This window comes from Dipodomys merriami, unplaced genomic scaffold, assembly GCF_024711535.1.
Source record: "Dipodomys merriami isolate MVZ:Mamm:240054 unplaced genomic scaffold, mDipMer1.0.p SCAF_11, whole genome shotgun sequence".
NCBI lineage: Eukaryota > Metazoa > Chordata > Mammalia > Rodentia > Heteromyidae > Dipodomys > Dipodomys merriami.
The window spans coordinates 21,594,454-21,618,856 of NW_027202382.1; the positions used below are offsets into that span (position 1 = coordinate 21,594,454).

The 24,403-nt window shown below is 33.2% G+C and overlaps 1 protein-coding gene and 1 long non-coding RNA gene across 2 annotated transcripts; both read left to right on the plus strand.

The window, feature by feature from the left end:
* The first annotated feature begins 3,414 nt into the window (after positions 1–3,414).
* Positions 3,415–12,896, plus strand: Cylc2 (cylicin 2). The gene is made up of 4 exons (XM_070011010.1): positions 3,415–3,481; positions 7,819–7,859; positions 10,107–10,228; positions 11,529–12,896. The coding sequence occupies exons 1-4, from the start codon at positions 3,465–3,467 to the stop codon at positions 12,441–12,443; spliced, it is 1,095 nt and encodes a 364-aa protein (XP_069867111.1). The 5' UTR covers positions 3,415–3,464; the 3' UTR covers positions 12,444–12,896.
* Positions 12,897–13,017: 121 nt separating this feature from the next.
* LOC138819490 (uncharacterized) lies at positions 13,018–23,663 on the plus strand. Its single transcript, XR_011369464.1, has 3 exons — positions 13,018–13,045; positions 14,935–14,978; positions 23,569–23,663. It is a non-coding gene; the product is annotated as an uncharacterized lncRNA (long non-coding RNA).
* Positions 23,664–24,403: the final 740 nt, after the last annotated feature.

Below are 24,403 nucleotides of genomic sequence, written 5' to 3' on the forward strand. Positions count from 1 at the left end.
CCTTAATATTTATACTTGTATAGCTATTTAAATGTTACAGTGTGTGTGTGTGTGTGTGTGTGTGTGTGTGTGTGTGTGTGTGTGTGTGTGTGTGTGTGTGTGTAACAAAATACTTAAGTCATAAATTTTATTTGTCTTGGAGTTCTGGTTGTTGAAAGATTGTAATCACATGCTATCCATGTCCTGCCAGAGCCTCTTGGCTGAAACAACTACTGTCCACAGAACTAATCCACTGCAATAATCTAAGCTCACTCTGAGAAACCAGCTTTAAAATATCCATCAGGGTGAAGCCCCAAGACCTAATTCCTTTCCAATAGGCTCACTTCCTAAAGAATGCATCACTTCAACCCTCTCAGGGGCTTACCTAGAACTTTTGGGAGATTAGCCATATCCAATCAACAGCAGATTCTGACCACTCTGTTCTTAAACCTAAGGGAAGGGCTGACCACTAGCTTTATAGAAAATATTACTCTTTGGCTTATCTGAGCCCAGATGATTCTCTATGATGATATATTCCCTCTGACTTGCTTCTGCAAATATATAAACTCTGTGCTACTTTGTGTAGTGTTTAAGATGGACAATTCTGTATTCCAGCTGCTCAGGTAAAATTCCTTGATTTGTAATTTAATCAAAGATTTTTTTGAAGAAATCAAGAGTACAATAAAGAGAATTGCTTTATGTTCTGAATTAGTAGAAAAAAAATATAGGATAAGTTATTGACCACTCACTGTTATTTACATCTTTATAATATTTTTCTAAATCAGATTGTTTCCCTATTGTTATATATTAAAATATTCCAAAACAGATACTGTAATTATTATGTTTGCAAATCATAAATAGTGCAGTATAAATGCTAAAAAATGTGTCATGTGAGAGAAAAAATGAATTGGACATCTGAAAATCAAAATCAAATAATCTAGCCTAGAATGGATTCTTCACATTAATGTATTCAGAAATGCAAATTTTTGACATTAAAAGAATAGATTCTTGAATTGGATGGATATTACATTCAGAGAATAATCTTCCAACAAATCAAACAGATGTGTATTAATGTAATATATGAAAGGAATAGTTGTGAAGCATTTCAGGGCATAGGTAAATCGATTCTCCTCAAGGCATGGTGTTTTAGTCCAGCACTGCTATTTATAATACTTCTTTCCTGTTTGTGGCATGGAAGAATTTGCACATGTGCAATATCCTTGTGTGCAGTCTAAACATTTCCTTCACTGACAGTTTAATGACATGATTTAAGCAGAAAACCATGTAAGGGAAAGAAGATATTGAAGCAAATTAACTTTGCAACCAAGTATAAAGGAAGTTTCCAGTTGAGATTATTTGTGTGATTTATGGATACATACTAGCAAGAATTAACTTTATCCAATAACATTTACAATCTTCATCTTGGAGCAGAAATATAAAATATAACATCGAATGTCTTAAGAATAAATGAAAGAATCTTATTCATGTGGCTCAAGCAGTAGAGCATCAGCTGTTAACAAAGGATTTGTTCAAGCTCTGGAACCTTAGAGAGAATTCATTCTCTACTACACTCAAGTGACTTTAAAAACTAACACACACACACACACACACACACACACACACACACACACACACACACATAAATTCCAGTCTTAAAATGAAAACACTAAAAATGCTTATGTACAGTGATAATACTCAAACTGGATAGACTTTGGGGAAAAACATAGGACAAATTTTATGTTCAATGATTTAAGGAAGCATTTAGTTTAATTTTGTTTCAGTGGTTGGCAAAGTCTAAGAATGATTATGAATGAACCTCTCCTTGGTTGTGCGTGAGGCCATGATGATGATGTTTTAGGATAACTCTGGCATATTTTGTAATGAGAAAACATTGAACAGGTAAGTGTCCTTCCTCTATTTTATGGAGCTCTTTAGGAAACAAAGGTTTGTTGTAGCTGCTTGCAGTAAAAGAAAAAAGTATTTGGATTATGAAATATTATTTTTTATGATGCAAGAGATTGAGCTCGGAGCATTGGGTAGGTTTTGAAAATATTTTGCAACTTGATCTATACCCTCTACCCTTTGGTGTTGCATTGCTATCTGGTATATATCAGGCTGGCTTCAAACTCATGAGGCTCTGGAGCTTTTGTATAGCCAGAATTACAGGCATGTACCACCATACCAGGATGGAATAATGCTTGTTTGAAAGCATTGGCATCTCATAGCCCCATGACACGAAAATATTTATAAGAAATACAGGATCAAGAAGTGAAGATATAGTCTTTGCTGACTGGAATGTGTTCACTAATTCCTCAACAATCCAATTAAGAGCTTGATCCTACAGAAAATCTGATTTTAGCCAAGTAAGACACTGAACTGATAACCCCATCAAACCTACCTGAGGTTTTAGCCTATACAATTAAAACACAATCAATGTGTGTTGTTTTATATGACTAAGTTTGTGGTTATTTGTTATGTAGCAATTGAAGGCTAAACACATGCTCATTACAAAAGATCATTGGCGGTCTAAGATCTTAATAGATCATGCAAATTTAATTAAGAACGCCATGCAAAATTAACTTGAGAGGTCAGGGTATAAGGGCAGGCATTATGGGCTGTCCACTTATTAATTGCATCTGAGTATATGTTAATACCAGAAGAATATTATAGATACATTTTATAAGCAAAGTATAAACATGTAGTTCTAACTGAAATGTAGATTTAGATATCATACTTTGTATAGTAAATGATCCTTTGTATGGAAATATCAGAACTTATGTTGTTAAGTCAGTGGAAAGACAAACAATTGGGTCACAAAAGTCTTTTTGATAGAAGGCTCCTGTGGTAGGGTCTTTAACATCACCGAGACAAGAGAAATTGAGTTAGCCCACTGAAATTTTTATACAGGATCTTTAATAGCATCTGAAATTCATCTAAGAAACTGTTCCCTTTCAGGAGTGGGGGAGAAAAGACAAAGAGCAATGTCAATAACTATTGTCTATATAGAACCTGTAGTCTTCTTTTAGTTGGGTAGAATTGTCAGTGTCTCTACTGACCCAGATCTGTGAGATTATAATTTTAATTCAAATTTAGCCTTGCTTAAAATACATGTCTGTGAGATGAACAATCCAGAATTTTAAGAACATAAAACAACATGTAGTTAGTCAATGGATTTGACAAAATACACATGATCCACAAATGAAATTCGGTTTAAGATCGTCCTCAGAGATAATGGTGATTTTCCCTTTACATGTGCTCATACATCAAAACTGTAAGAAATATTTACCAAAGTAAAAAGTCATTCAGTAATTTTAAATTTTACTCAGTACTAGTAGGTGAAAGTAAATGCTAATCTTAGAACGTTGGAGAACAGAGTGGTTCTTCTTGTTATTTCCCTTGGGTTCTGGGTGTCATTATGATGTCACTCTTACGTCATGAATCTAAGTTCACATTACTTACATCCTGGCAAGTCATAGGTGGGAGAAATGTCTGTACCAAGATTGTAAGTCCTTTGGTCAAATATTAGGTTTTAAACTAACAAATGTTGCAGCTAGCTTATTATTACAAACTATTTATTATTGTATTATTACCATAACTTTCAGAAGCAAGAGCAAATCTTTTACAGTAATGTATTCTCCAGCAATGTCACTGGCTATTTCTTTTCTAAGGCTTACCTATTTACTCTACTTCAGGAAAACGGATGGGTTTACAAAAATATATTATTTTAAAATTTTTCCTTACTCTTTGTTATTTTAAAGGTGATGTATAGAGAGGTTATAGTTAAATAGGTCAGGCAATGAGTACATTTCATTTTGGACAATGTTACCCATTCTCTCATTCTCTTCCAGTTTCAACAGTATATTTTAAAAACAGACAAACAAAACAAAAACGAAAAACCCACCCGGAATACCTAGGTGTTTTTTTTTTATCACACTGTATTCTGAGAAATAGAAAATTGAATCAACACAGTTCTGCGCCATTGGAGGCATTTGGAGATTTCTAGTAATATTACAAACATCACAATCACTGAGGAAGGCTAATGCAAAGGATATGGGTCAGGTTTCTTAAACCTCCAGGATAAACATTGTATCGCTACAGAAAGAAGACAAGCCAATTGATAAATTACATCTCCTTTGAGAAGTACTGAATATGTGATAGAGACATTGAGAGTAATAGTTGATTGTTTTTTATGTCTAACATTTTTGGAGAAATGCGATAGGAAAAGAATAATTTTCAATCTGTCAATCTTTTTTTGCACAAGATAAAGAACAAAGGTACTAAAACTTTGAAATACAAAATAGAGTCTTGGAGGATTTTTAAAAAGAAATACTTTTATTAAACAGAAGATGATCCAAAAGTATATCAATTAAAATATTCTTACCTTAAGTGTTGTTGCCTACTGCCTTAGAGCAATCTTGATAAAGTTTAATTTAAAATTAAACTATGATCTGTTATCTGGCATGTTAGAATAACACTAAATCATCATAATTTAAAAATGTTTAAGTATAGTCAGGTGCTGGGGGCTCACACTGATAATCCTAACTACTCAGGTGGCTGAGATTTGATGATCACAGTTCGAAGTCAGCTTGGGTAGGAAAATCCTCTTGATACTCTTATCTCCAATTAACCACTGAAAAACTAGAAGTGGTGCTGTGGCTCAAGTGGTAGAGCACTAGCCTTGAGTACAAAGAGGCCAGGGACAGCACCCAGGCCCTGAGTTCAAGCCCCAAAATTAGCAACTAACTAAATAAACAAAGAAAGAGAGAAAGGAAGGAAGGAAGGAAGGAAGGAAGGAAGGAAGGAAGGAAGGAAGGAAGGAAGGAAGGAAGGATGGAAGGAAGGAAGGAAAAAAGGAAGGAAGGAAGGAAGGAAGGAAGGAAGGAAGGAAAGAAGGAAGGTAGGAAGGAAGAAAGAAAAGCTTAAGCATCATACAGTATCAATGGGATTTCTGTATTGCAATCATGAACAATGTATGATTCTTTTAAAGAAATTCTCCATAATGATTAACTACATTTGTTTTTATAACTTTGTTTATGATGATTATTTTGTGTAATACCTAGACTCTTTTGTTATTGGAGAAAGAAAATATGGTAGAAGTCATAATCTAATGACATTGCTATTAACCAAAGAAATCAAAATCCAGCAACAAATTAACATATTTCATTCAACTTGAGTGGCAACTCCCAATCTATTTGTCACAGGAAATTTGAGAAGCTGTTCTTTTCTCTATTGTCTTATTTTATATGTTTGCCTCTTCTCATTTCCTGTTTGAATTCATCCAGTCCTCCTTTGATAGTTTTACCTTTACTTGCCTTTGTTTCTGAACTCAGGTTGTAGTGATCAAATCAGCACTTTCATTGCAACAGTTAAAAGGGCTAAAAGATTTGAAATCAGGGAGGGTATATAAAATCCATATAAATGACCATCAGTGCTCATCTACACTGTAAACATTACATATTTCCCTCTCTAAGGTGCCTTCTGTTAACTGTGTTAGAATGGAGACTTCCCATCGTTTATAAGAGGGTTTGTTAACCCTGGCACTAATGACAGGTTGACCTGCTCTACCTTTGTTGGTGTGGAGTTTAGAGTGCAGGATTTCAGTATTCTGTGCAGTTCAGACATTTAGCAGCCTCCCTAGCCTCTCCCTAGGTATGCAGTATCATCTCACACTCCTCTATAATTATGATAACAAAAATATTTTCAAACATTGCAAAATGTTTCATGGGTAAAGGGTTTAAAATAACATGATGTAGAGAAACTCCTTGAGAAATTATCAGGAAAAGAAAACCTCACCTCCCATAGAACCAACCTTCAGCAAGAAAACAAGCACTGGCTTTGATCTTATAAACTACACCTTGAGCCGGATTGACTCAGGCAACACTTAGTAATTGGAAAATTTTCCACTAAGTCATTCATGGTCTTATTTCCTCTACCACTAATGCAAAACCTACAGACTTCAAGCATGATGGCAGGATTATCTAGGAATAGGTTCACAAATAGAACTGTCTGGTGACAATTCCCATAAAACTGAGAAATATCATATTGCTTAAAATCTTTGGCCTTTGACTTTCCTGCATATTTTTAATACATGTCCAGTCCAAAAACAGCAAGAAAAAAGTACATGCATTTTTATACAGGTTGAATTTTTTCAAGACTGAAAGAAAGTACAAAGTTGGTTAAATATGTATGCCTTAAAAATAACCTTCTCTGTCAGTACTGTAGACATGTACATTTCTTTGAAAAAAATAAAGTCCCGATATGTCCTACATTGGGAACCTGAATTATTTTTTCAGAATTTTATGTGGTGTTGGTGGTTCATGTTTGTAATCCTAGTTACTCGTGAGGCTGAAATCTGAGGTTTACAATTCAAAGCAACCCAGAGTGGACAAATTTGAGAAACTCTTAACTTCAATTTTTCAGCAAAAATCAGAAGTAGAGGTATGTCTCAAATGGTAGAGTTCAGGCCTTGAGTGAAAAAGTCAAGGAAGAGCACACGTCCTGAATTTGAGAGCCAGAACTGGCAAGTAACTATCTCTAAATCCCATTCCCTTTCTAAATCATGAGCACATTACAATCCTCATTGCTAACAATTAGAAACCATCTTTATATTAAAAAATCTCAGGTACTGAGAATGTTTTGGAAAAGACTGATCATATATGCTTCGAGTTAAGGCAAATAGATGACTTTATCCATTTTATTTTTAGTAATATGAAGAAATGCTATAGACAGACAAAGACCGATGGGGGTGGGCTGTGGAGAGAAAGTGAGACCAGAGACCTTAATAAAAGCACTAGTCATATTAAAACACAACCAAACCTGACTTAATAGTTGCATGAAAGTCATTAAATTAGAACTTTCTTAGCCTTAAGAAGCTTAATTTAAACGAATGGAAATGCATATATATTCACATGCTCATCCACTTTTTTCCAAAACAAGGTTGTAAGAAGCACTGAGTTTATAACTTTTAATACTTTATTTATCAAAGAAATATCAAAAATTGAATCCAAATGGATCTGATTCTAAAAGAATATATGCCTTGCCTAGGAAGGCAAGACAAAAGATGTTCTCACAAGCAGACCTGGGTACTTAAAAGTACTCATTTTATTAATAATTTGAGCTAATATAAAAATCTCTGTAAAATGCAAGAAAGCCAAATTTCATTGATTTTTTGATTAATTTGAAATCAACCCTAAGATATATATAGACGTTTTTGAGCCCAGCAGGAAGTTTCACTACGTTAAATCCCACTCAATAATACATATTGCTTCCTCCCCACAAATGCCTGCTAATACAGACAGTCTTGAGATGCAAAGAGAAACACTATAGTATAGTTTCATATCTTTTGATATTTTTTTCAGTAGAATATATCTGGTGTATCCATGTTGTCATGTTGTAGTATCAGAAACTCATTTTTGTAGATTTCCAAGTACCACTCCCTTACGTAATTACTTCCCAGTTAATTTTTGTGTTGGACAGTTAAATAAGTTATTGGATTATTGAAATAAAGCTAGAGTAAACATTTTATCCAAGTATTTGTGAACTTCCATATAGATGGATACACACTGTGTATGTGTGTGTGTGTATGTTGTGTGTGTTCTGTTATTTCCCTGTGAATAATTTTAATTTTCTTATAGGAACACACATATATTTCAGATGTGATGTTTGGACACATATTTATTCATTTCTACTATCCTAGAGTTAATATTATTTTGTATAATAATGGAAATTGGAGAATGTAAAATAGTTAGCTACTTGTTATAACTGCTTATATATAACAATGGTCATTAAACAAACTGAATTGTATAAAATAATCTAAACTTTTTTCTTTTATTTTAATAGCCAAAAAGTAAACTTCGGATCATATGATAATTATATCCCAGGTGAGATGTTTAATATTTATTTTAAAACATGAATAGTGACTTTCAGGACTATTAGTGGTCATGGAATACACTGCATGGTAGATATTTTCCTTCCAAAAGAACTTTTCTTCTGGATTCAGTGAATATTTTCTATATCTATGTACTTTTGGTTTTAAATCTAAGTAAAATTAAGCAAATAGATTCAGTAACATACAGATTGTTCTTCTATTTGAAACTCAGTGTAGAAACTTGATACACAGCCTCTCACCCCACTTCTCATACTGGATTTTGGGTAGATGCATCCAATATAACTGGCAGAAACATTTCCTTAAAAGATAAGCCAAATATTTTGGTGAACAAATGTTTTTCCCTCATATATTGAGCTTAAAGAATTTAAGTTGTAAATTTTTATTTACAGCTATAAATTTTATTATGTAAGCAGTATTATTTTTTCATTCTGTAAGTTGTTTATACTGTTTCAATATTGTATTTAGGAGATTCATAAGTAAAGTATATTCTCTTGTACAAATCATAGCATTCTCTATTGCCTTGTTTCTAACATAAATAGCTTTACTAATTTTGGGGGTGGGGGGTCAGGTAACTTTTTCCAAAGTAACTACATCCTTATGGTCACCATTCTGTAGATGTTTTGTCAACTTCTCTTTTCTTTCTTTTACATTTACTCACAAATACCCTTGGCATTAATACTTATTTGAATTTTAATCATTTTAATACTTTTTAACTGGGCCTTGATTTTCTTTTATAATTCCTTACTTTTTATATTTTTTCTGAACTTCAAGAGGTTATACAAAGAGGTTACAAATTAATGTGTTCCTGAACGTGCTCAGTGCCTCGTGATCAGTCACCCCTTCCATTATTTTCCTCCATCCTACCTGTCCCTTCCCCCCAGATTAATTTCACATTTTCTACTTCCTTTATTATAAATGTACACTGATTACTCTTATTATATTTGTCTCCTGTTTCTTTTCCCATTCATGTATTCTCCCTCTCTGTCTCTCTAGTCCTTCTTATAATCTGACATTCAGTTTTTGAAACTTTCAATAATTGGTCAAAAAGTTTACTCCATAAAATTTTACTCCTGTGTATATACACAAAAGTCAACTAAACCACACATATATAATACACACACGTATATATTCATATATATACATACATAAGCATATAACTCTGTGTGTTATTCTATGGGGGTTGCATTTGGGGACTGAAATCCACTTTTGCAAGAGAATATATACCCTTGGTTTCCTGTGTCTGGCTTAGTTCACTCAGTATATGTTATTTTTCAGAACTATCCATTTTCCTGCAAATGATCAAATTTCATTTCATTCTTCCTGATGATTGCATACAATTCCATTGTACACTTACAGACATATATTATATATATATATATATATATATATATGTATTTGTGTATATACACATATATACACATGCATATACATATACATTGCAAATAACTTGGCCATTGTTAACTGTGTTATGATGAACTTGGGTGTGTAGGACCTTTTGTTGCATACTGATGTGGAATCATTTGCATAAAGGGCCACAAGTGGTATCACTGGATTACAGGGTAACTCTATGCTTAGTCTTTTGAAGAATATTCATACTAGTAGTACTAGTTTATATCCTCACCGATATATATAAGCCTATCTTTCTCTTCATTCTTGCCAGCATTTGTTACTGTTGGTTTTCTTGATGATGGCCATTCTTGCTGGGTTAAGATGGAATCACAATGATTTTTATAGCACGTCACCAGTAAAAATGTGGTCCCTGTATATACAGGATTTACACCTTTATAGCATGGAAAACAAATGTTAACTAAATGCTACAGTACTTAGATTCAATCACATATTACTCACTATTTTCTGTTAGGCATTTTGTGAAGCAATTTGAGAAATACAAAAGAAGTTAACATATTTTGTGTTCTTAATAGAATTATATTCTAACCAAAAGAACATATAGTACACTCTAGACTGGAAGAGAAAGTTATAAAAGAAAAAAGGACTAATATTTCTCCGCATTTGTATTACAGATTACATTAGTTTTATGATGACTATATAAGTCTCATCAAATTTTATAAAAAATAATTTTTCTTTTGTTATGCTTATCATACAGAATCTTTAACATTAGTATGTAAATTAAGCTATAATTCAAATAACTTATGTGCATGATATGTATTATACTTACTGGCATTTTCAACTTTGATAAAACTCTATTTACCGAAAGCACATTTTATCTCCCACATTTTAGTCAGTGAATTAAGTAAAAAATCATGGAATCAACAACATTTTGGCTTGGCATTTCCCAAACCACCTCGCCCAGGAAAAAAAAAGAGATCAATACCTTCCCAACAAAGTGACAGTCCAGCTCCTGTAAGTGTTGAAAACATTATTTGCCTATTAATACTAGTTTAATTTCTGACTAGCAATGAGCCTATGAAATCATGTGTTAGTCTAAGTATAAAGTATCGAACTATCTAAGCATCTAAGTCTAAGGTTTCAGTGCTGGTGAGTAGAGGATAGACATCTGCATGTCAAAGAGACTATCAACACTGGAAATCAGCCTACTACAAAGGAAGAATTAAAGTTTACATTTCAGAAACATTTCAATTTAAGTAAAGATCACATATGGCTGCTCCCTTAGCTAGGATATTTAAAAATAATTTAAAAATAATTCTAATGCTACAATTGGAAGAAACTGTATCCATTTTACTTGCATTTCTTTGTATCGCTTTTCTCATGTTAACTATGTTCAGCAGCCTTGCATTGTATAAAAAGATGTTTAAGAACCATGGGAACTGAATACTCTAACTTACAGTTTATATGAATATTCAGGAATAGTTCACCAGAGACAGTAACTCCCTTATTGAAGTTATCTAGTTGTATTGTGACCTGTAGATTATCTCCCATAATATTGGAATTCAGGAGTCTGAAAAGTGGAATAAAATAATTTCTCAGTAGTTCCTGAGATATCATGGAAAAGATGTATAAAGATATGTCCTCCCATACTTAAAAGCATCACCAATTATTTTTTATTTTAGGAAATGAATCCAAACACTAGTGATTAGTATTCTTTTCCTTTCTAATTATTTAGCTTTGTATTTTTGACACTTGTATTAAAATTAACTATTTTAACCATTTGATTTTTGCAAATAATTGGTTAAAAGATGAAAAACTCTGTCATCCCAAGCCTTGAAAAATACATATTTTCTAATTTCAGTTATCCACATAGTGATATGTGATTTATAACTAATCAAACAGGAGGAATTGCAAACTTTTTCATGTAACTACAGGTGTTCCCCTAATTTCCAGACAAGTTAAAAGTGAGAATACAGATCAGAATATGTCTTAAACTGAAACTGCTAAGTCTTTGAACATAATTAATTTATGAGTTACTTTAGAAATAAAAGAAAAACTAGACATTTCAAGATTTATCAGTAGCAGGGTAAAAAAAATAGAATAGCCTCTCGAACATGGATTGAATGTAGGTACCAAAGGATGCATCTATTTATTTAACAATGTTCAATTAAAAAAAAAAGCATATATAAATGATATAAATTACCCACCTTTTCTTAAAAATCTAGTCTATGTGAAGGGTTAAAGTCAATTTGTTGTGTGTTAGGAAAGATTGTTTAAAACAATTTTCTCATCATTAATTGGACAAACATTTCAGGTAATTGATGAAGGAAGATTGGGAATGCATAGACCACCCTTATGGATGCACCGTTCTTTAATGAGAATTTCCGAAAGACCATCTGTTTATTTAGCTGCCAGGAGGAGGCCTCCCCAGAAACCATCTCAGTCCTCCATGGGTGATTCTAAAGATTCAAAAAAATCTTTCTCTCCAGTAGTCAATAAGAAAGCACATAAAGGGAAATCCGATTCCGAATCAGAGCCCAAAGTGAAGACGGCAGAACTAAAGAAGGGCAAAGATTCATCCACAGGCTCTGAAGATGAGAAGGATACCGTAAAGAAGGACGCCAAGAAAGTGAAAAAGGATGCAAATGGCAAAGACTCCACGACAGGATCCGAAGATGAGAAGGCGGCCTTAAAGAAGGGCTCCAAGCAAGACAAGAAGGTTGCAAAGGGCAAAGACTCCACGACAGGCTCCGAAGACGAGAAGGCCGCCTTGAAGAAGGGCGCCAAGAAGGGCACAAAGGATGCAAAGAGCAAAGACTCCACGACAGGCTCCGAAGACGAGAAGGCGGCCTTGAAGAAGGGCACCAAGAAGGGCAAAAAGGATGCAAAGAGCAAAGAGTCCACGACAGGCTCTGAGGACGAAAAAGCTGCCTTAAAGAAGGGCGCTCAGAAAAATGCCAAAGGTGGGAAGAAGAGCAAAGAGGGAAACACAGAGTCTGAAGGTGAAAAGGGAGGTGATAAAAAGGGTAAGAAAGATCTAAAGGACAAAAAATATAAAAAGAATGAAAAGAAGAGAGGGAGTGGAGACAATGAGTCAAAGGATGACATCAAGAAAGACATCAAGAAAGAAAACAGGAAAGGCAGCAAGAAAGAAGGCAAGAAACGCCCCAAGAAAGACAGTGACACCGAGTCTGCTGAGTCCAAGAAGGGAGGAAAGAAAGGCAAATAGACCTTGGACAAAAGAGGAATAGGAAAGCGAAATTGAATCACACTATAAAAGAAGGATCAGATATTTTCTAACAACAAGACGTATTCTAAAACATTTTAACACACAAGAAAGGTCTTGAGAAAATTAAAGGAATATCCATTGAAATATCTGGAATAAATGTTCAGATGCAGTATAAGATCTCTAAAGATTAAAGAATATTCAAATAACCGTGTAGAACATAATGAAATTAAACATATGGATACAAAAGTAACGTTCCAAGAAAATAATGTTCAGTAAGAACTTTGAAAATCCAGGGAAGCAGATGCTGAATCTCTAAAATTAAAAAAAAAAAATCTTCAAGCTGCATCCGCAAACTTAAACAAAGAAGAACAGGAGTCATGGAACCGCTTTCAGAAAATCTAAAGTGAATAATAAAGATAACTTTTGGGGAAAAAAAAGAAAGGGAGGAAGGAAGATGGAAGGAAGGAAGGAAAGAAGGAAGGAAGGGCGGAAAAAGACCAGAAAAGGAACAGAAAGAAAAAGGAATTGCTTTCTTTCCTTGAGTCCACGAGATTTAAAGAACCACAAAATGTCTGGCTTACAAATCAAGATGAACATACTTGGTAAGTTAGTTTTGTCTTATTTTAAGCCAAATGGAATGAATAAAATAAAATATGAATCCATTACAAAATTTAATTGATGCTTACTATTCTGATAATTGCTCTGTAATTTACTAATTAAAATAATTGTTCAAATTTTTATCAAGTTTAGGCAAACTCATAACAAAAAATGTTTGACTACAGAGAGATCATTAAGTAAATTAAGCCCTAAATGATGTCCATTAAAAGATAAAGAAATAGGAAACCATTTTGGCTGCAGAAAATATACTACCTTATGATAAACACTTTTAAAAAGAGATTGTGAATATGTTTATTAGGAAAAGTAACTACATTCTCTACACTTTAGGAAGACTAAAAATTAAAAAATGCAAACAATAATTTTGCCTAAGTGTGTTTCCACATGAAGGGATTTTATATGTCCCTTCATCATATGGGAGAAAATATACACTTTTTGTCTCTCTGAGCCTGACTTATTTAATATAATCATCTAAGGCCCAGAATTTCCCTGAAAGTGACATAATACTATTACTCCTGAAGAATGAATAAATTAAAATTTCTGATGGAATTATATTTATAATAACCACTCAATTTACAATTTATATTCAATTTGTAATTCATGTATAATTCTATACAGTAGAATTGAATTTATTTATTAAATCCAATTTACATACCAATTTTCTTGACTCATTTTTCAATTGTAGGGCATCTCTTGTGTGTGTGTGTGTGTGTGTGTGTGTGTGTGTGTGTGTGTGTGTGTGTATGTATGTGTGTGTGTGTATTCTGATGAATACTGCAGAAATGATCATATGTATGCAGATGTCTCTACTGGATTCTGATTTGTAATATTTGGATAAATTCTCAGTAGTAATATTACTAGGTAATAAGGTAGTTCTATTTTCAATTCTTTGTGGAATTGTACTAATTTACCTTTCCACCAAAAATATAACAAGCATCCTTTCATGTATATCCACACCAGCTTTCCTTGTTGATAATATTCTTGATGTTGGCTATGATTACTGGATAAGATAGATTTTTCACTGTTTTGATTTGCATTTGCTTTGTAGCTAAAGGTTTTGAGTATTTTTCATATGTGTATTGGCCGCTTTATGTCTTCTTTTTCTTTCTTTTCTTTTCTTTTTTTCTTTTTTTTTCTTTTTTTTTCTTTTTAGCCAGTCCTGGGGCTAGAACTCAGGGCCTGGGCACTGTCCCTGAGCCTCTCTGTCCTCAAGGCTAGCACTCTACCGCTTGAGCCACAGCCCTACTTCCGGCTTTTTCTGTTTATGTGGTGCTGAGGAATTGAACCCAGGGTTTCATGCATGCAAGGCAAGCACTCTACCACTGAGCTACCTTCCTAGCCCCCCCCCCCCACTTTATGTCTTCTGAGAAGAGCTATTTTAGCTCCTTTGCCCATTTATTAATTTCCTTTGGTCCCGTGGGAAGTTTGTTCTTATTAATATTCTGTAAGCAATTTTCCCACAATTATGCCTCAGAATTCTTTCTTAATTCACATAATAAATATACAATTATTAAAAAGAAAACCAACTACTTTATGAATCATTTTAGATGCATATTAGCACTTAATTTCTATTTTTATGAATAACTTTTCAATTATTTGTTAACCTATAATTTGTCATTTGTACGTGAATTGCAGAAAGTTCATGGCCCAGAATGGTACAGCATGCCTGTAATCCTAGTTATGAAGGAGACATGTGGGAGGACTGCTTTGTAGGACAAATCCAAAAACAATTGATGAGACACTCCTTGAAAAATATTCTAAGGAAAAAATGGCCAAAGCCATGTATCTGGAGTAGAGTGCTAGGCTCTAAGAACAAACCACAAGACTGCCAATAAAGAAATTTGATAATGATATACTTGATTTGTCTTATTTTAAGGAGAGAAGAGAAGAGGGAGGGCAAAGCTGTTCCTTGACTTGAAGGTAATTATTTTTCTTTCTCTACAATGACATCCTCTTTATTTAGAATGTATTTGGAACTTAGAAAAGGCCATTGAAGAAGCTGGGCCTACAAAGTTCATATCCAATAGAGTTAAATTCCATCTCAAATGATAAATTTAGATTGATACATCTAAGTATTTAATTTCATAGTCTGCCTATTTATAGACTCATAAGTAAGTAAAATTAATTTTTACCCTTCTACATAAGAGCAATTAAGGATTATATCTTTTGAATAATTCAGAAGACAATGTAAAAAATTTTAAGATTTTGCAGTTAGCTGTTTATTTCTTCTTCTTTATACCAGACATTAAACTCGTCCATAAATATTCCTGTGATTGCCTAAAATTGTACTACTTGCCAAACAATCTATAACCTATAGCACTGGTCTTAGAATTCTTTTCAAAGCTATATTTTCTAATCTAAAATGGGTATATACATAGAGATTTACATATAGAGATAGATTATATATACACACAAACATAAGATATATTAAATATACACATTTACTCATATAAGAGCTTGTATACAAGCAGAGCTAATTTATTTCAAAGAAGAAAGAGTATGAGCATACAAATTATGCTTATTCAAATTCCACTGTAGTATTTTTATTTTATTTTACATGTTACATTTACTTACATAAATTTATATAAATTAGGACCTGGATGGACTAAAATGTAAGTGAAATAAGGAGTTTTAACGTCTTACTAAGGAAATCATACAGAATATTTTTATGAATTGTTTTAAAGTAATAATGACTTTGAGAACTGTTTGATTTTCTTGGATTTTTTGAATATTTTTATTATCTTTGGAGTAGTACAAAGGTGTTGCCATTCACCAAAGCAGTTTATGAATGCAGTACATCTTGATCCCTGTCATTCTTTCCACATTCTGGCCCATCCCTCCCACACCACCTCTTCCCTCTCCTTTATTTTAGGCTATGCATTGAATGTTTTGCAATTCAACAAAGCAGGTGATGGGTACAATGCATTTCAGTCTGTATCACCATGTCAATATCTTCACTTCAACCCATCCCTTACCTTGAGTTCTTGCTCTTCCATAACTCTCCCCTTGGCCCCACCCTTCTCAATTTCTATAACCCATTTCCTGGTAATTATTTTGTTGAGCTTTAACTTTGTCTTTTTTTTTTTTCTTTTTTTTGGTCAGTTGTGGGGCTTGAATTCTGGGCCTGAGTGCAGTCCCTGAGCCTCACTGTGCTCAAGGCTAAAGCTCTACCACTTGAGCAACAGTGCCACTTCTGGTTTTTGAGTGGTTAATTGGAGATAAGAGTCTCACAGGGATGTTTCTGGCTGGGTTGGCTTGGAACTGCAATCCTCTGATCTCAGCCTTCTGAGTAACTAGGATTACAGGCATGAGCCACTGGGTCCAGAGTGACTTTTTAGTTTTTTTTAAAGAATTATACTATTTGTACTCTCCATGGAGTCTATTAAAATTAATTCCTTTTAACTCCTTTCTTACCATCCAGTGTGTTTACTTAAAAATTTATAGGCATATTCTAGCTACCACAAATGAGGGAAACCACGCAACCTGTGTTTCCCTAAGTCTGGCTTACTTCATTTAATGTAATTTTTTTCCCAAATCTTTAAATTTCCAAATGAATGGTGCAATATCATTCTTTCTGATGGATGAGTAGAACTTAATTGTGTATTTATATATCACAGTTTCTTGATTCATTTGTCCCTTGAGGAGCATCTGGGCTGATTCTGTATCTTGGCTATTGTAAGTAATGCTGTAATGAACATGGTTTTGTTGGTAGCTTTACATATTTCCCAGCTTCCCTGGTATTGTATTTACTTTTTTGGTTAGGCCCATGGATATGTTATAGCGATTAAACTCAAAATTACACATTAAGTATCTGAGTTTCAAAAGGGTTTTTATAATGATGTCTTATAATATGAATATTTTATCAATCATTGTTAAAGTGACAAGATTTTAAAATTAAAAATGATAAAGTTGAAATGTTAGTTTAATGAAATAGTATATGACATATTATGAATTATTTGTATTGCTACGACAGATGCTGCTAATGGCCAAGTATTTACTCTTAGTGAGACAAAGGGCAGATCAAAGGAGGCTGAAGTTGTTAAAGGGATGACACAGATCAAGATACATTATATACATAAATTGCTTTGTTAAATAGCAAAAAGAAAAGCTAGGGAAGGGTTGGAGTGGGAATGTTGAAATGTATGATGTTGAGCAAGATGCATTGTATTCATAAACTTGTGTACAACTACTTAAATATAAAAATATTAACAAAATTTAAAAAAATGGATTCTGAATTCTGGCCAATACAAATATAGGAGAATAATTGCAAGAGGTAATTAAAATTGCAACTCATGATACGTGAATCTTTGTGGACTACAATGAACCTTTGATAATTAAACAGTGAAGAATGACTCCAAATTATAATTCTTCCAATGATTAAGGAATATTTGGTTTTATAATTTTAATCATGTATCAGAGTTCTACTATCCTTTTACTCATCTATAATAACCAATAGAGGCAGTTGGTTTTTCTCTGACTTGCCACCACCATCCTGAGATGATAAATAGAGCCAAAGCCAAAAGAGGACATGAAACAGGGTTAGAGATGAATTAAAGGTGAAGAACTCTGTTAAGGACAACCTGTTTCCCAATAATTCCATCACCTACTTGAAAGTACACATTTTTAGGAGCTATCAATTCCCAGCATAAGCTATTCATCCTGCAATTTGTATGTGGAAGATAGTTTTCCTCTTTTGATGACTTTCCCTTGAGTCAAACTCAGAACACTAAAAATAAAATACAGATATTAAAGATTTACTGCTTTATTGATTTGTTGATCTGTGAACATAAGACTAAGTCACTCTATTTGCAGTGATGAATAAAGATTTTAAAATGTAACTAAAATCACAGAAGAAAAATCATAACATAGGCACTACCTTGAAGTTAAACTTTTATATATCCCATAGGAAGTGCTTAAAACCTCTACATTACTTATATAGAAAAATACATAGTACATTAAAGCATGAATTTTTTCTTTTGTTATGTAAAATTCTATAAGTACCCTTAAATTTAGTTCATCATCTAAATTAGTATTTCTATTTGTAAGGTATTTCTGTTTTATATTCTTTTCTTTGTGTATTGATTTGACAAGTTTAATACAATATTGTTAATATCCAATTATAAGATGCTAAAATGTAAGAGAAAATCAGTATTGCATTTTGTCTATTGTGAAATATACACTGAAATTATGTGAAATACTAGGTATCATCATATTCTTATAATCCTATGAAAAGCACTATCATATAAATTTTAAAAGCAAATCAGTTGTTACTATACTTTATATTCAATACAAGGCATTCCATCTGTGATTACACCAGGTAAAAACAAGTTATTTCAATATTATATACTTAGAAATAGTCCAAGATCTATCCTAGACACTTAGCATTATAAAAAAAATCTTCTAGGATTTTGGATATCCATCTATATTAGAGTACAAAGCATGATATAATTCCTCTACATCATTCTTCATCTTTTTTTAATTTACATTTATTATCCATTTCCTTCATTGTTTCAAACTCTATTCCAATGATGTGTCCTAAGATATTCTCATATTATAGGATATGTTAAGTGCTTATTAACACTTCCATTAAAATTAATTAATTATACACATGTTCACCCGATTTGTAATTTGATGTTTCACTTTAATATTTTCTTTACTGTGTAGAACATTTTTAGTTAGGTGAAAATCCAATTGTTTATTTTCCCTTTTACAGCTTGTTCTTTTAGTGTCACAGACAAGTAATCAGTACTTATGCGTATGTTATTTATTGTCATGAGCACTTCTAGATATAATTGTGTGAATTATATTATTGAGTTTTTTTCATGAAACCCTTACTGAGTATTATTTGACTACATATGTATAGAATTTCTGTTTCTGGAAATTCTATTCTGTTTTATTGTGTTAAACTTTATATCTTCTTTTATCCAAATACAATACAGCTTTAATTTTATTTTTTTTAATTTAATTTAATTTTATTTGTGAACATACTGTACAGAGGAGTTACAATTACATGGGCAGGATAATGCGTACATTTCTTACCAAGCATTGCAGCCTCCTCCTTTGTTTACCCTTCACATCCCTTCCCAGCCTCCCCCCTCCCCCCAATCCCAATCCCAATCCTTCTCCTTCCTCCCCCTCCCCCCCACCCCCCACCCCCCCCCCCACCAACGTTGTAAAGCTCGTTTTGGACATGACAACTTGTACTTCTCATTGTTGCAACAGGTCCACCTGTATCCTTAAACAACTGGTTTTTCCCCATCTCCTCCACATGTTATACTGACATCAAATATAGTGAAAGCAGGGGTTATACTGTGGGGGAGGGACATACAAAGCAACAAAGAGATAATCTTATAAATGCGTTAGAAACACATTCATGAAAGAAAAAAAACATTAAAATACATATCTAAGGGTTCATTTTCCTGACATCACATTATCTGACCTTTTCCGCTTGACTCATACATATACTAGATATTGCAAATAAGGGAAACCATGGGACCTATGTTTCTTTGGGCCTGGCTTACTTCACTTAATATAATTTTTTCCAAGTTTTTCCATTTCCTAACAAATGGGGCAATGTCATTCTTTCTGATGGAGGCATAGAAATCCATTGTGTATATATACCACATTTTCTTGATTCATTCATCCTCAAAAGACTTCACATAGAACTCCCCTATGACCCAGCAATCCCACTTTTGGGCATTTACCCAAATGTTTACAAACAAGACCACACTAAAGCTACCAGCACAACAATGTTTATTGCAGCTTTAATTTTACTTTGTTTGTAGTGTGTTTCTTTCTGTAAATTACTTTGGATATTCATGGTATTTTGTATTTTTGTTTAAATTACAGATACTTTTCGCTTCTATAAATTATCATTGAAATTGTGAAAAAATTAGATTGATCTGTTGATCAGTTTAGTTAGCGTGGATATTTTAACGATATAAGCTCTTCTGATTCATGAACACACAATGTCCTATTTACTTGTTGTATAACGTATCGAATAACTTAGAAGGCCTTAGCTTTTATAGTGTATAATTTTAACTATTTCATTCATGTTGATGCTATTATAAATGAAATAACCTACCTTAGTTTTTGGACAGTTTATTACAGGTATATAGTAATATGGTGAAATATATGTCAATTTTTGTATTCCGCAAATTTACTGAATTTGTATATTGGTTTTAAATGTGTTTGTGTTTATTGTTCTTCCATATTTTACATATTAGAACATATCATCTACAAACAGAGGTAATTGTACTTCCTCCTTTCTGGTTTTGATGTCTTTTTCTGGATTTATTTATTGTATTATATTTAGTGGATATGTTGAGTTTGGGAATTCTTGCATTATTCCTGATCATAGAAGATAAAATTTCAGGTTGTACAATTGAATATGTCATGACAATATCTATAATACAGTTATTATAAATTCCAGCCGGGTGCTGGTGGCTCACGTCTATAATCCTAGCTACTCAGGAGGCTGAGATCTGAGGATCATGGTTCAAAGCCAGCCCAGGCAGGAAAGACCATGAGACTCCTATCTCTAATAAACCACCAGAAAACCGGAAGTGGGGCTGTGGCTCAAGCGGTAGAGCGCTCGCCTTGAGCTGAAGAGCGCAGGGAAAGTGCCCATGACCGACAAAAAAAAATAAAAATAAAAAATAAATTCCAAAATATCTATAATTATGTTAATGTAAAGGGCATTGAATTTTGTCAAATACCTCATGCATTTTGTTGATATAACTATCATTTTATCATTTATACTTTTGATGTTGTATATCACATTGAATAATTAGTCTATGTTGGTCCATGATTATGTCACAGGAATATAGTTCCCTGATCATTAAGGTTAATCAAAATCAAAGCATTACTGAATGTTATTTGCTTGTACAATTGGTTGGCTAAATCTCTGGATTCAAGCAACTATAAATTAAATATATATATATATATATATATATATTAAAGTGCCTATTCCTTAAAAAGCACTATATTTTCTGTATTGTTTCATAAATAATGCAATATTCCAACATTTTGTACTATTTATATCACAGTAAGCATTATAAGCAATCACAGGCCCTATTAAAAAAACATGGCTTTTTAAAATGAAACTTGAAAAACTGCAGATTTGGTATCTGCAGGGGTCAAGCATCATTTCTCTGTAGATACCCACAAAGAGCCACAGAGATTAATGTAGTGAACTTAAATTTGTGGCGAAACAACAGATTTGCATCATAGGCATGATTCACATATATAATCATTTAGAGTTAGAAATATTTACATTACTTTCCCATAAATACATTTTGCATGTCCTAGTAACTGTAGAAGTAGTTGAGATATTAATGAATCTTTATTTATTATTTATTTATTATTCATTATTCTTGTATTCCCCACCTATAACAGGAGAATGACTTCTCTAATTTTGCCATTTTTGAATGGCTCATATAATTACATTTAGTAAAAGGAGAACAATAAATGAAGTCTCTCCATTCACATGTACCAAACTGCATTTCACTTGGAATTATAATACACAGACAGAAAACAAGATTTAGCCTATGATTATTTAATATTTTAATATTTAAATTCCCCATGTTATTATTATGCAATACACTAAGTATTAAATTGATAAATACTGAAGCTGGTAATAAAATTACAAATATTTCTTCTATAAACATTTAGTATGAAACTTAATGTGAAACATTAGAAAACCCTTATTACTATATTTCACATGAAAAACCATTTCTCATTTCAAAGCACAAATATTTTTAGGAGAAAAAGTTCATTGTAGACATACTTAAATATATGCCACTAGTATCAACTTATTCAATCTTATTCCAATGAGGAATTAAATACCATTAATAATAGAAAACAAATAGCAATCATCACACTATAGGAGACCGAGAAGTTACAAGTCTTACACCAAGTTACTGGTGTAGCAATTGAGAATTTGTAAATAAAATTATTTTAGAATCAAGAAACAGCTTTTAAAAACAGAGGCAATCTGCCAGACACCAGTGGCTCACGCCTGTAATCCTAGTTACTCAAGAGGCTGAGATCTAAGAATCATAGTTCAAAGTCAGCCTGGCCAGCAAAGTCCATGAGATGCTTGTCTCCAATTACCTACCAAAAAAATCCATAATTGGATCTGTGGCTCAAGCAAAAGTGTGCTAGTCTTGAGCACAAAAGCTCAGGAACAGTGTTTGGGCCCCGAGTTTAACCAAGAGGACCAGCAGACACACATGCAGACACAGACACAGACACACATGCAGACACACACACACACACACACACACACACACACACACACACACACACACACACACACACAAACACACACACCACAAAATGTAAAGGCAAACTTGCAGAATTATTTTACTGTTACAATCATGTTCGTTTTCTTTTTAAGCTGAAAAAGCAACAGCAGTAAAAACAACTGCTATCCATCTATCATTATTTGCTAAAGACACCCAGCACTGTGTCCTTACAACAGTTCTAATACATCATATCTAATCATTTCTATTGAACTGAAACTTTGAAGGATAAGTAATGAGAAGTTTGTGCAGCTAATTGAATCAGAATCAGTTGCTGAATTTCTGAATTTCTGTCTCATATGCCACTAACCTTTAGTCTATGGCTTTAAATCATCCTACCATTTGTTTTGCAATTGTTCTTGGTTCTTAGTTTTGTTATAGCCTCTGTGTTGTCAATTCTATCTAACATTCTATGATATAGGCAAAGCTTCTACTCCAGAATTGCTAAAGAAAGGCAACAGTTTAGTTCATAGTTGCTTACTTACTTGTCTCAAAGGGTTATCTATTATAAATATCTATTCTCATTCTCCATAGCACACAATGTGTCTTCTTAGGAAGTATTGAACTCTGCTTAGTGGCTTACATGAGTGTGTTTGCATGAACATACTGTATTGAACAAATATGGAAATTTCCATTTTACCAGATACATATATACATTCCAAGGGTCATCTATTTGCCTTCTGTTCCACAAATATTTAAATTTATATTTCTCTGACTATATAATTTCTTTTTACTTTATTTTTTAAGTAGGTGGATTTTTGTGTCTTTCTGAGGAAATTTGGAAATGTCATGGATTCCCCATTTTTGTTTTGAAACAGCCTCTGGGTACAGAAGTATTTGACATACAAGACTTGAGTCCCTTCGTTCAATTCTAAATTCCTGGGAGATAAAATTTTGCCTTTCTCTATGTGTGTATGTGTGTGCAAGCACATTATGGTACTATAGTTTTTACTGTACTTTTAGTACCATACTATACTTTTTCCTAATGAATGCACATGGCACTGGATGCTAGGGTGTGACCACTGCCATATGGTGAGGGACATTTTTAATCACAATCTTTGTGTCAGAGGTCATTCTTAGACATACTAAGCCATTTCCAGAGCTGAACCAGCCTGAGGTTTTTTACCTATTCTATCTTTCCTTTCTTTCTTCCTTCAAATGGACCAGACCTGCCTTATGGTTTAACACTTTGCTGTTCACTCCAGGTTTCTCTTTTAATATTGCACTTTAACCTCACCCTGGTATCTGTATACCAAAGCCCGAGAACAAGGAAGGGAAGAGCAGAGAAATTTATCTTGGCCTCTACTGAATATCTAAGAAAGGTATGGAGTTTTGGAGGAATGAGGACAGTGGTCCATGTGCTGTCAAGGGAAGATCAAAGCTTCCATATAATCACAATCCCCACCCTGAGGCATCTCAAATAGTAATTACCCCAGTGATATCTTCTTAAATAATGCAAAACAAGCAAACAAGCCAAAACTAAAAATAAAGGGCAATGAGCAAACCTGATAGCAAGAATGCTAACATTTATTATGCATGGATGCAGAACTTAATGAAATATCTCTAAGGAATTATAACAGTTATGACTATTTAGATAGTGGGAACTTATAAAATATGGCTTCTATAAAACAGCCAATAGTAGGTAAGCCCTTAGTAAATCAGAAAATAATACTGAAACTGGAAAGTTAACCACTTAACTATCAGCCAGAACAATAGAATGAGATGATAATATTTTTTCTGAACGTTAATCTTCTGTGAGCCCTCAGAAATAAGATCTCATGATATGTCTTTGGAGATTGGCAGTTAACATAAAAGCTATCCACACATTGAACTATTTTACTGGATTCTTAATTTTATTGCTTACATTTTCATACTGTGAGGACAAGAATAATATTGTCTGTATTCTTTTGGCCTTGGGAAGGCTTGTTGGGGGAAGAAAGATCCTTTTTTTCATTGTACCTTTTTGGAAAAGTTTAATATTGTAAGTTTAGGCAGTACTGGTGTACACAAAATCCCTGCATTTTATGAAATGCTTCATAT

Coding starts and splice junctions, on each gene's coding strand:
- Cylc2 (XM_070011010.1), top strand. Junction 7,860..10,106: donor ATATGATAATTATATCCCAG/GTGAGATGTTTA, acceptor CCCACATTTTAG/TCAGTGAATTAAGTAAAAAA. Junction 10,229..11,528: donor AAAGTGACAGTCCAGCTCCT/GTAAGTGTTGAA, acceptor CAAACATTTCAG/GTAATTGATGAAGGAAGATT.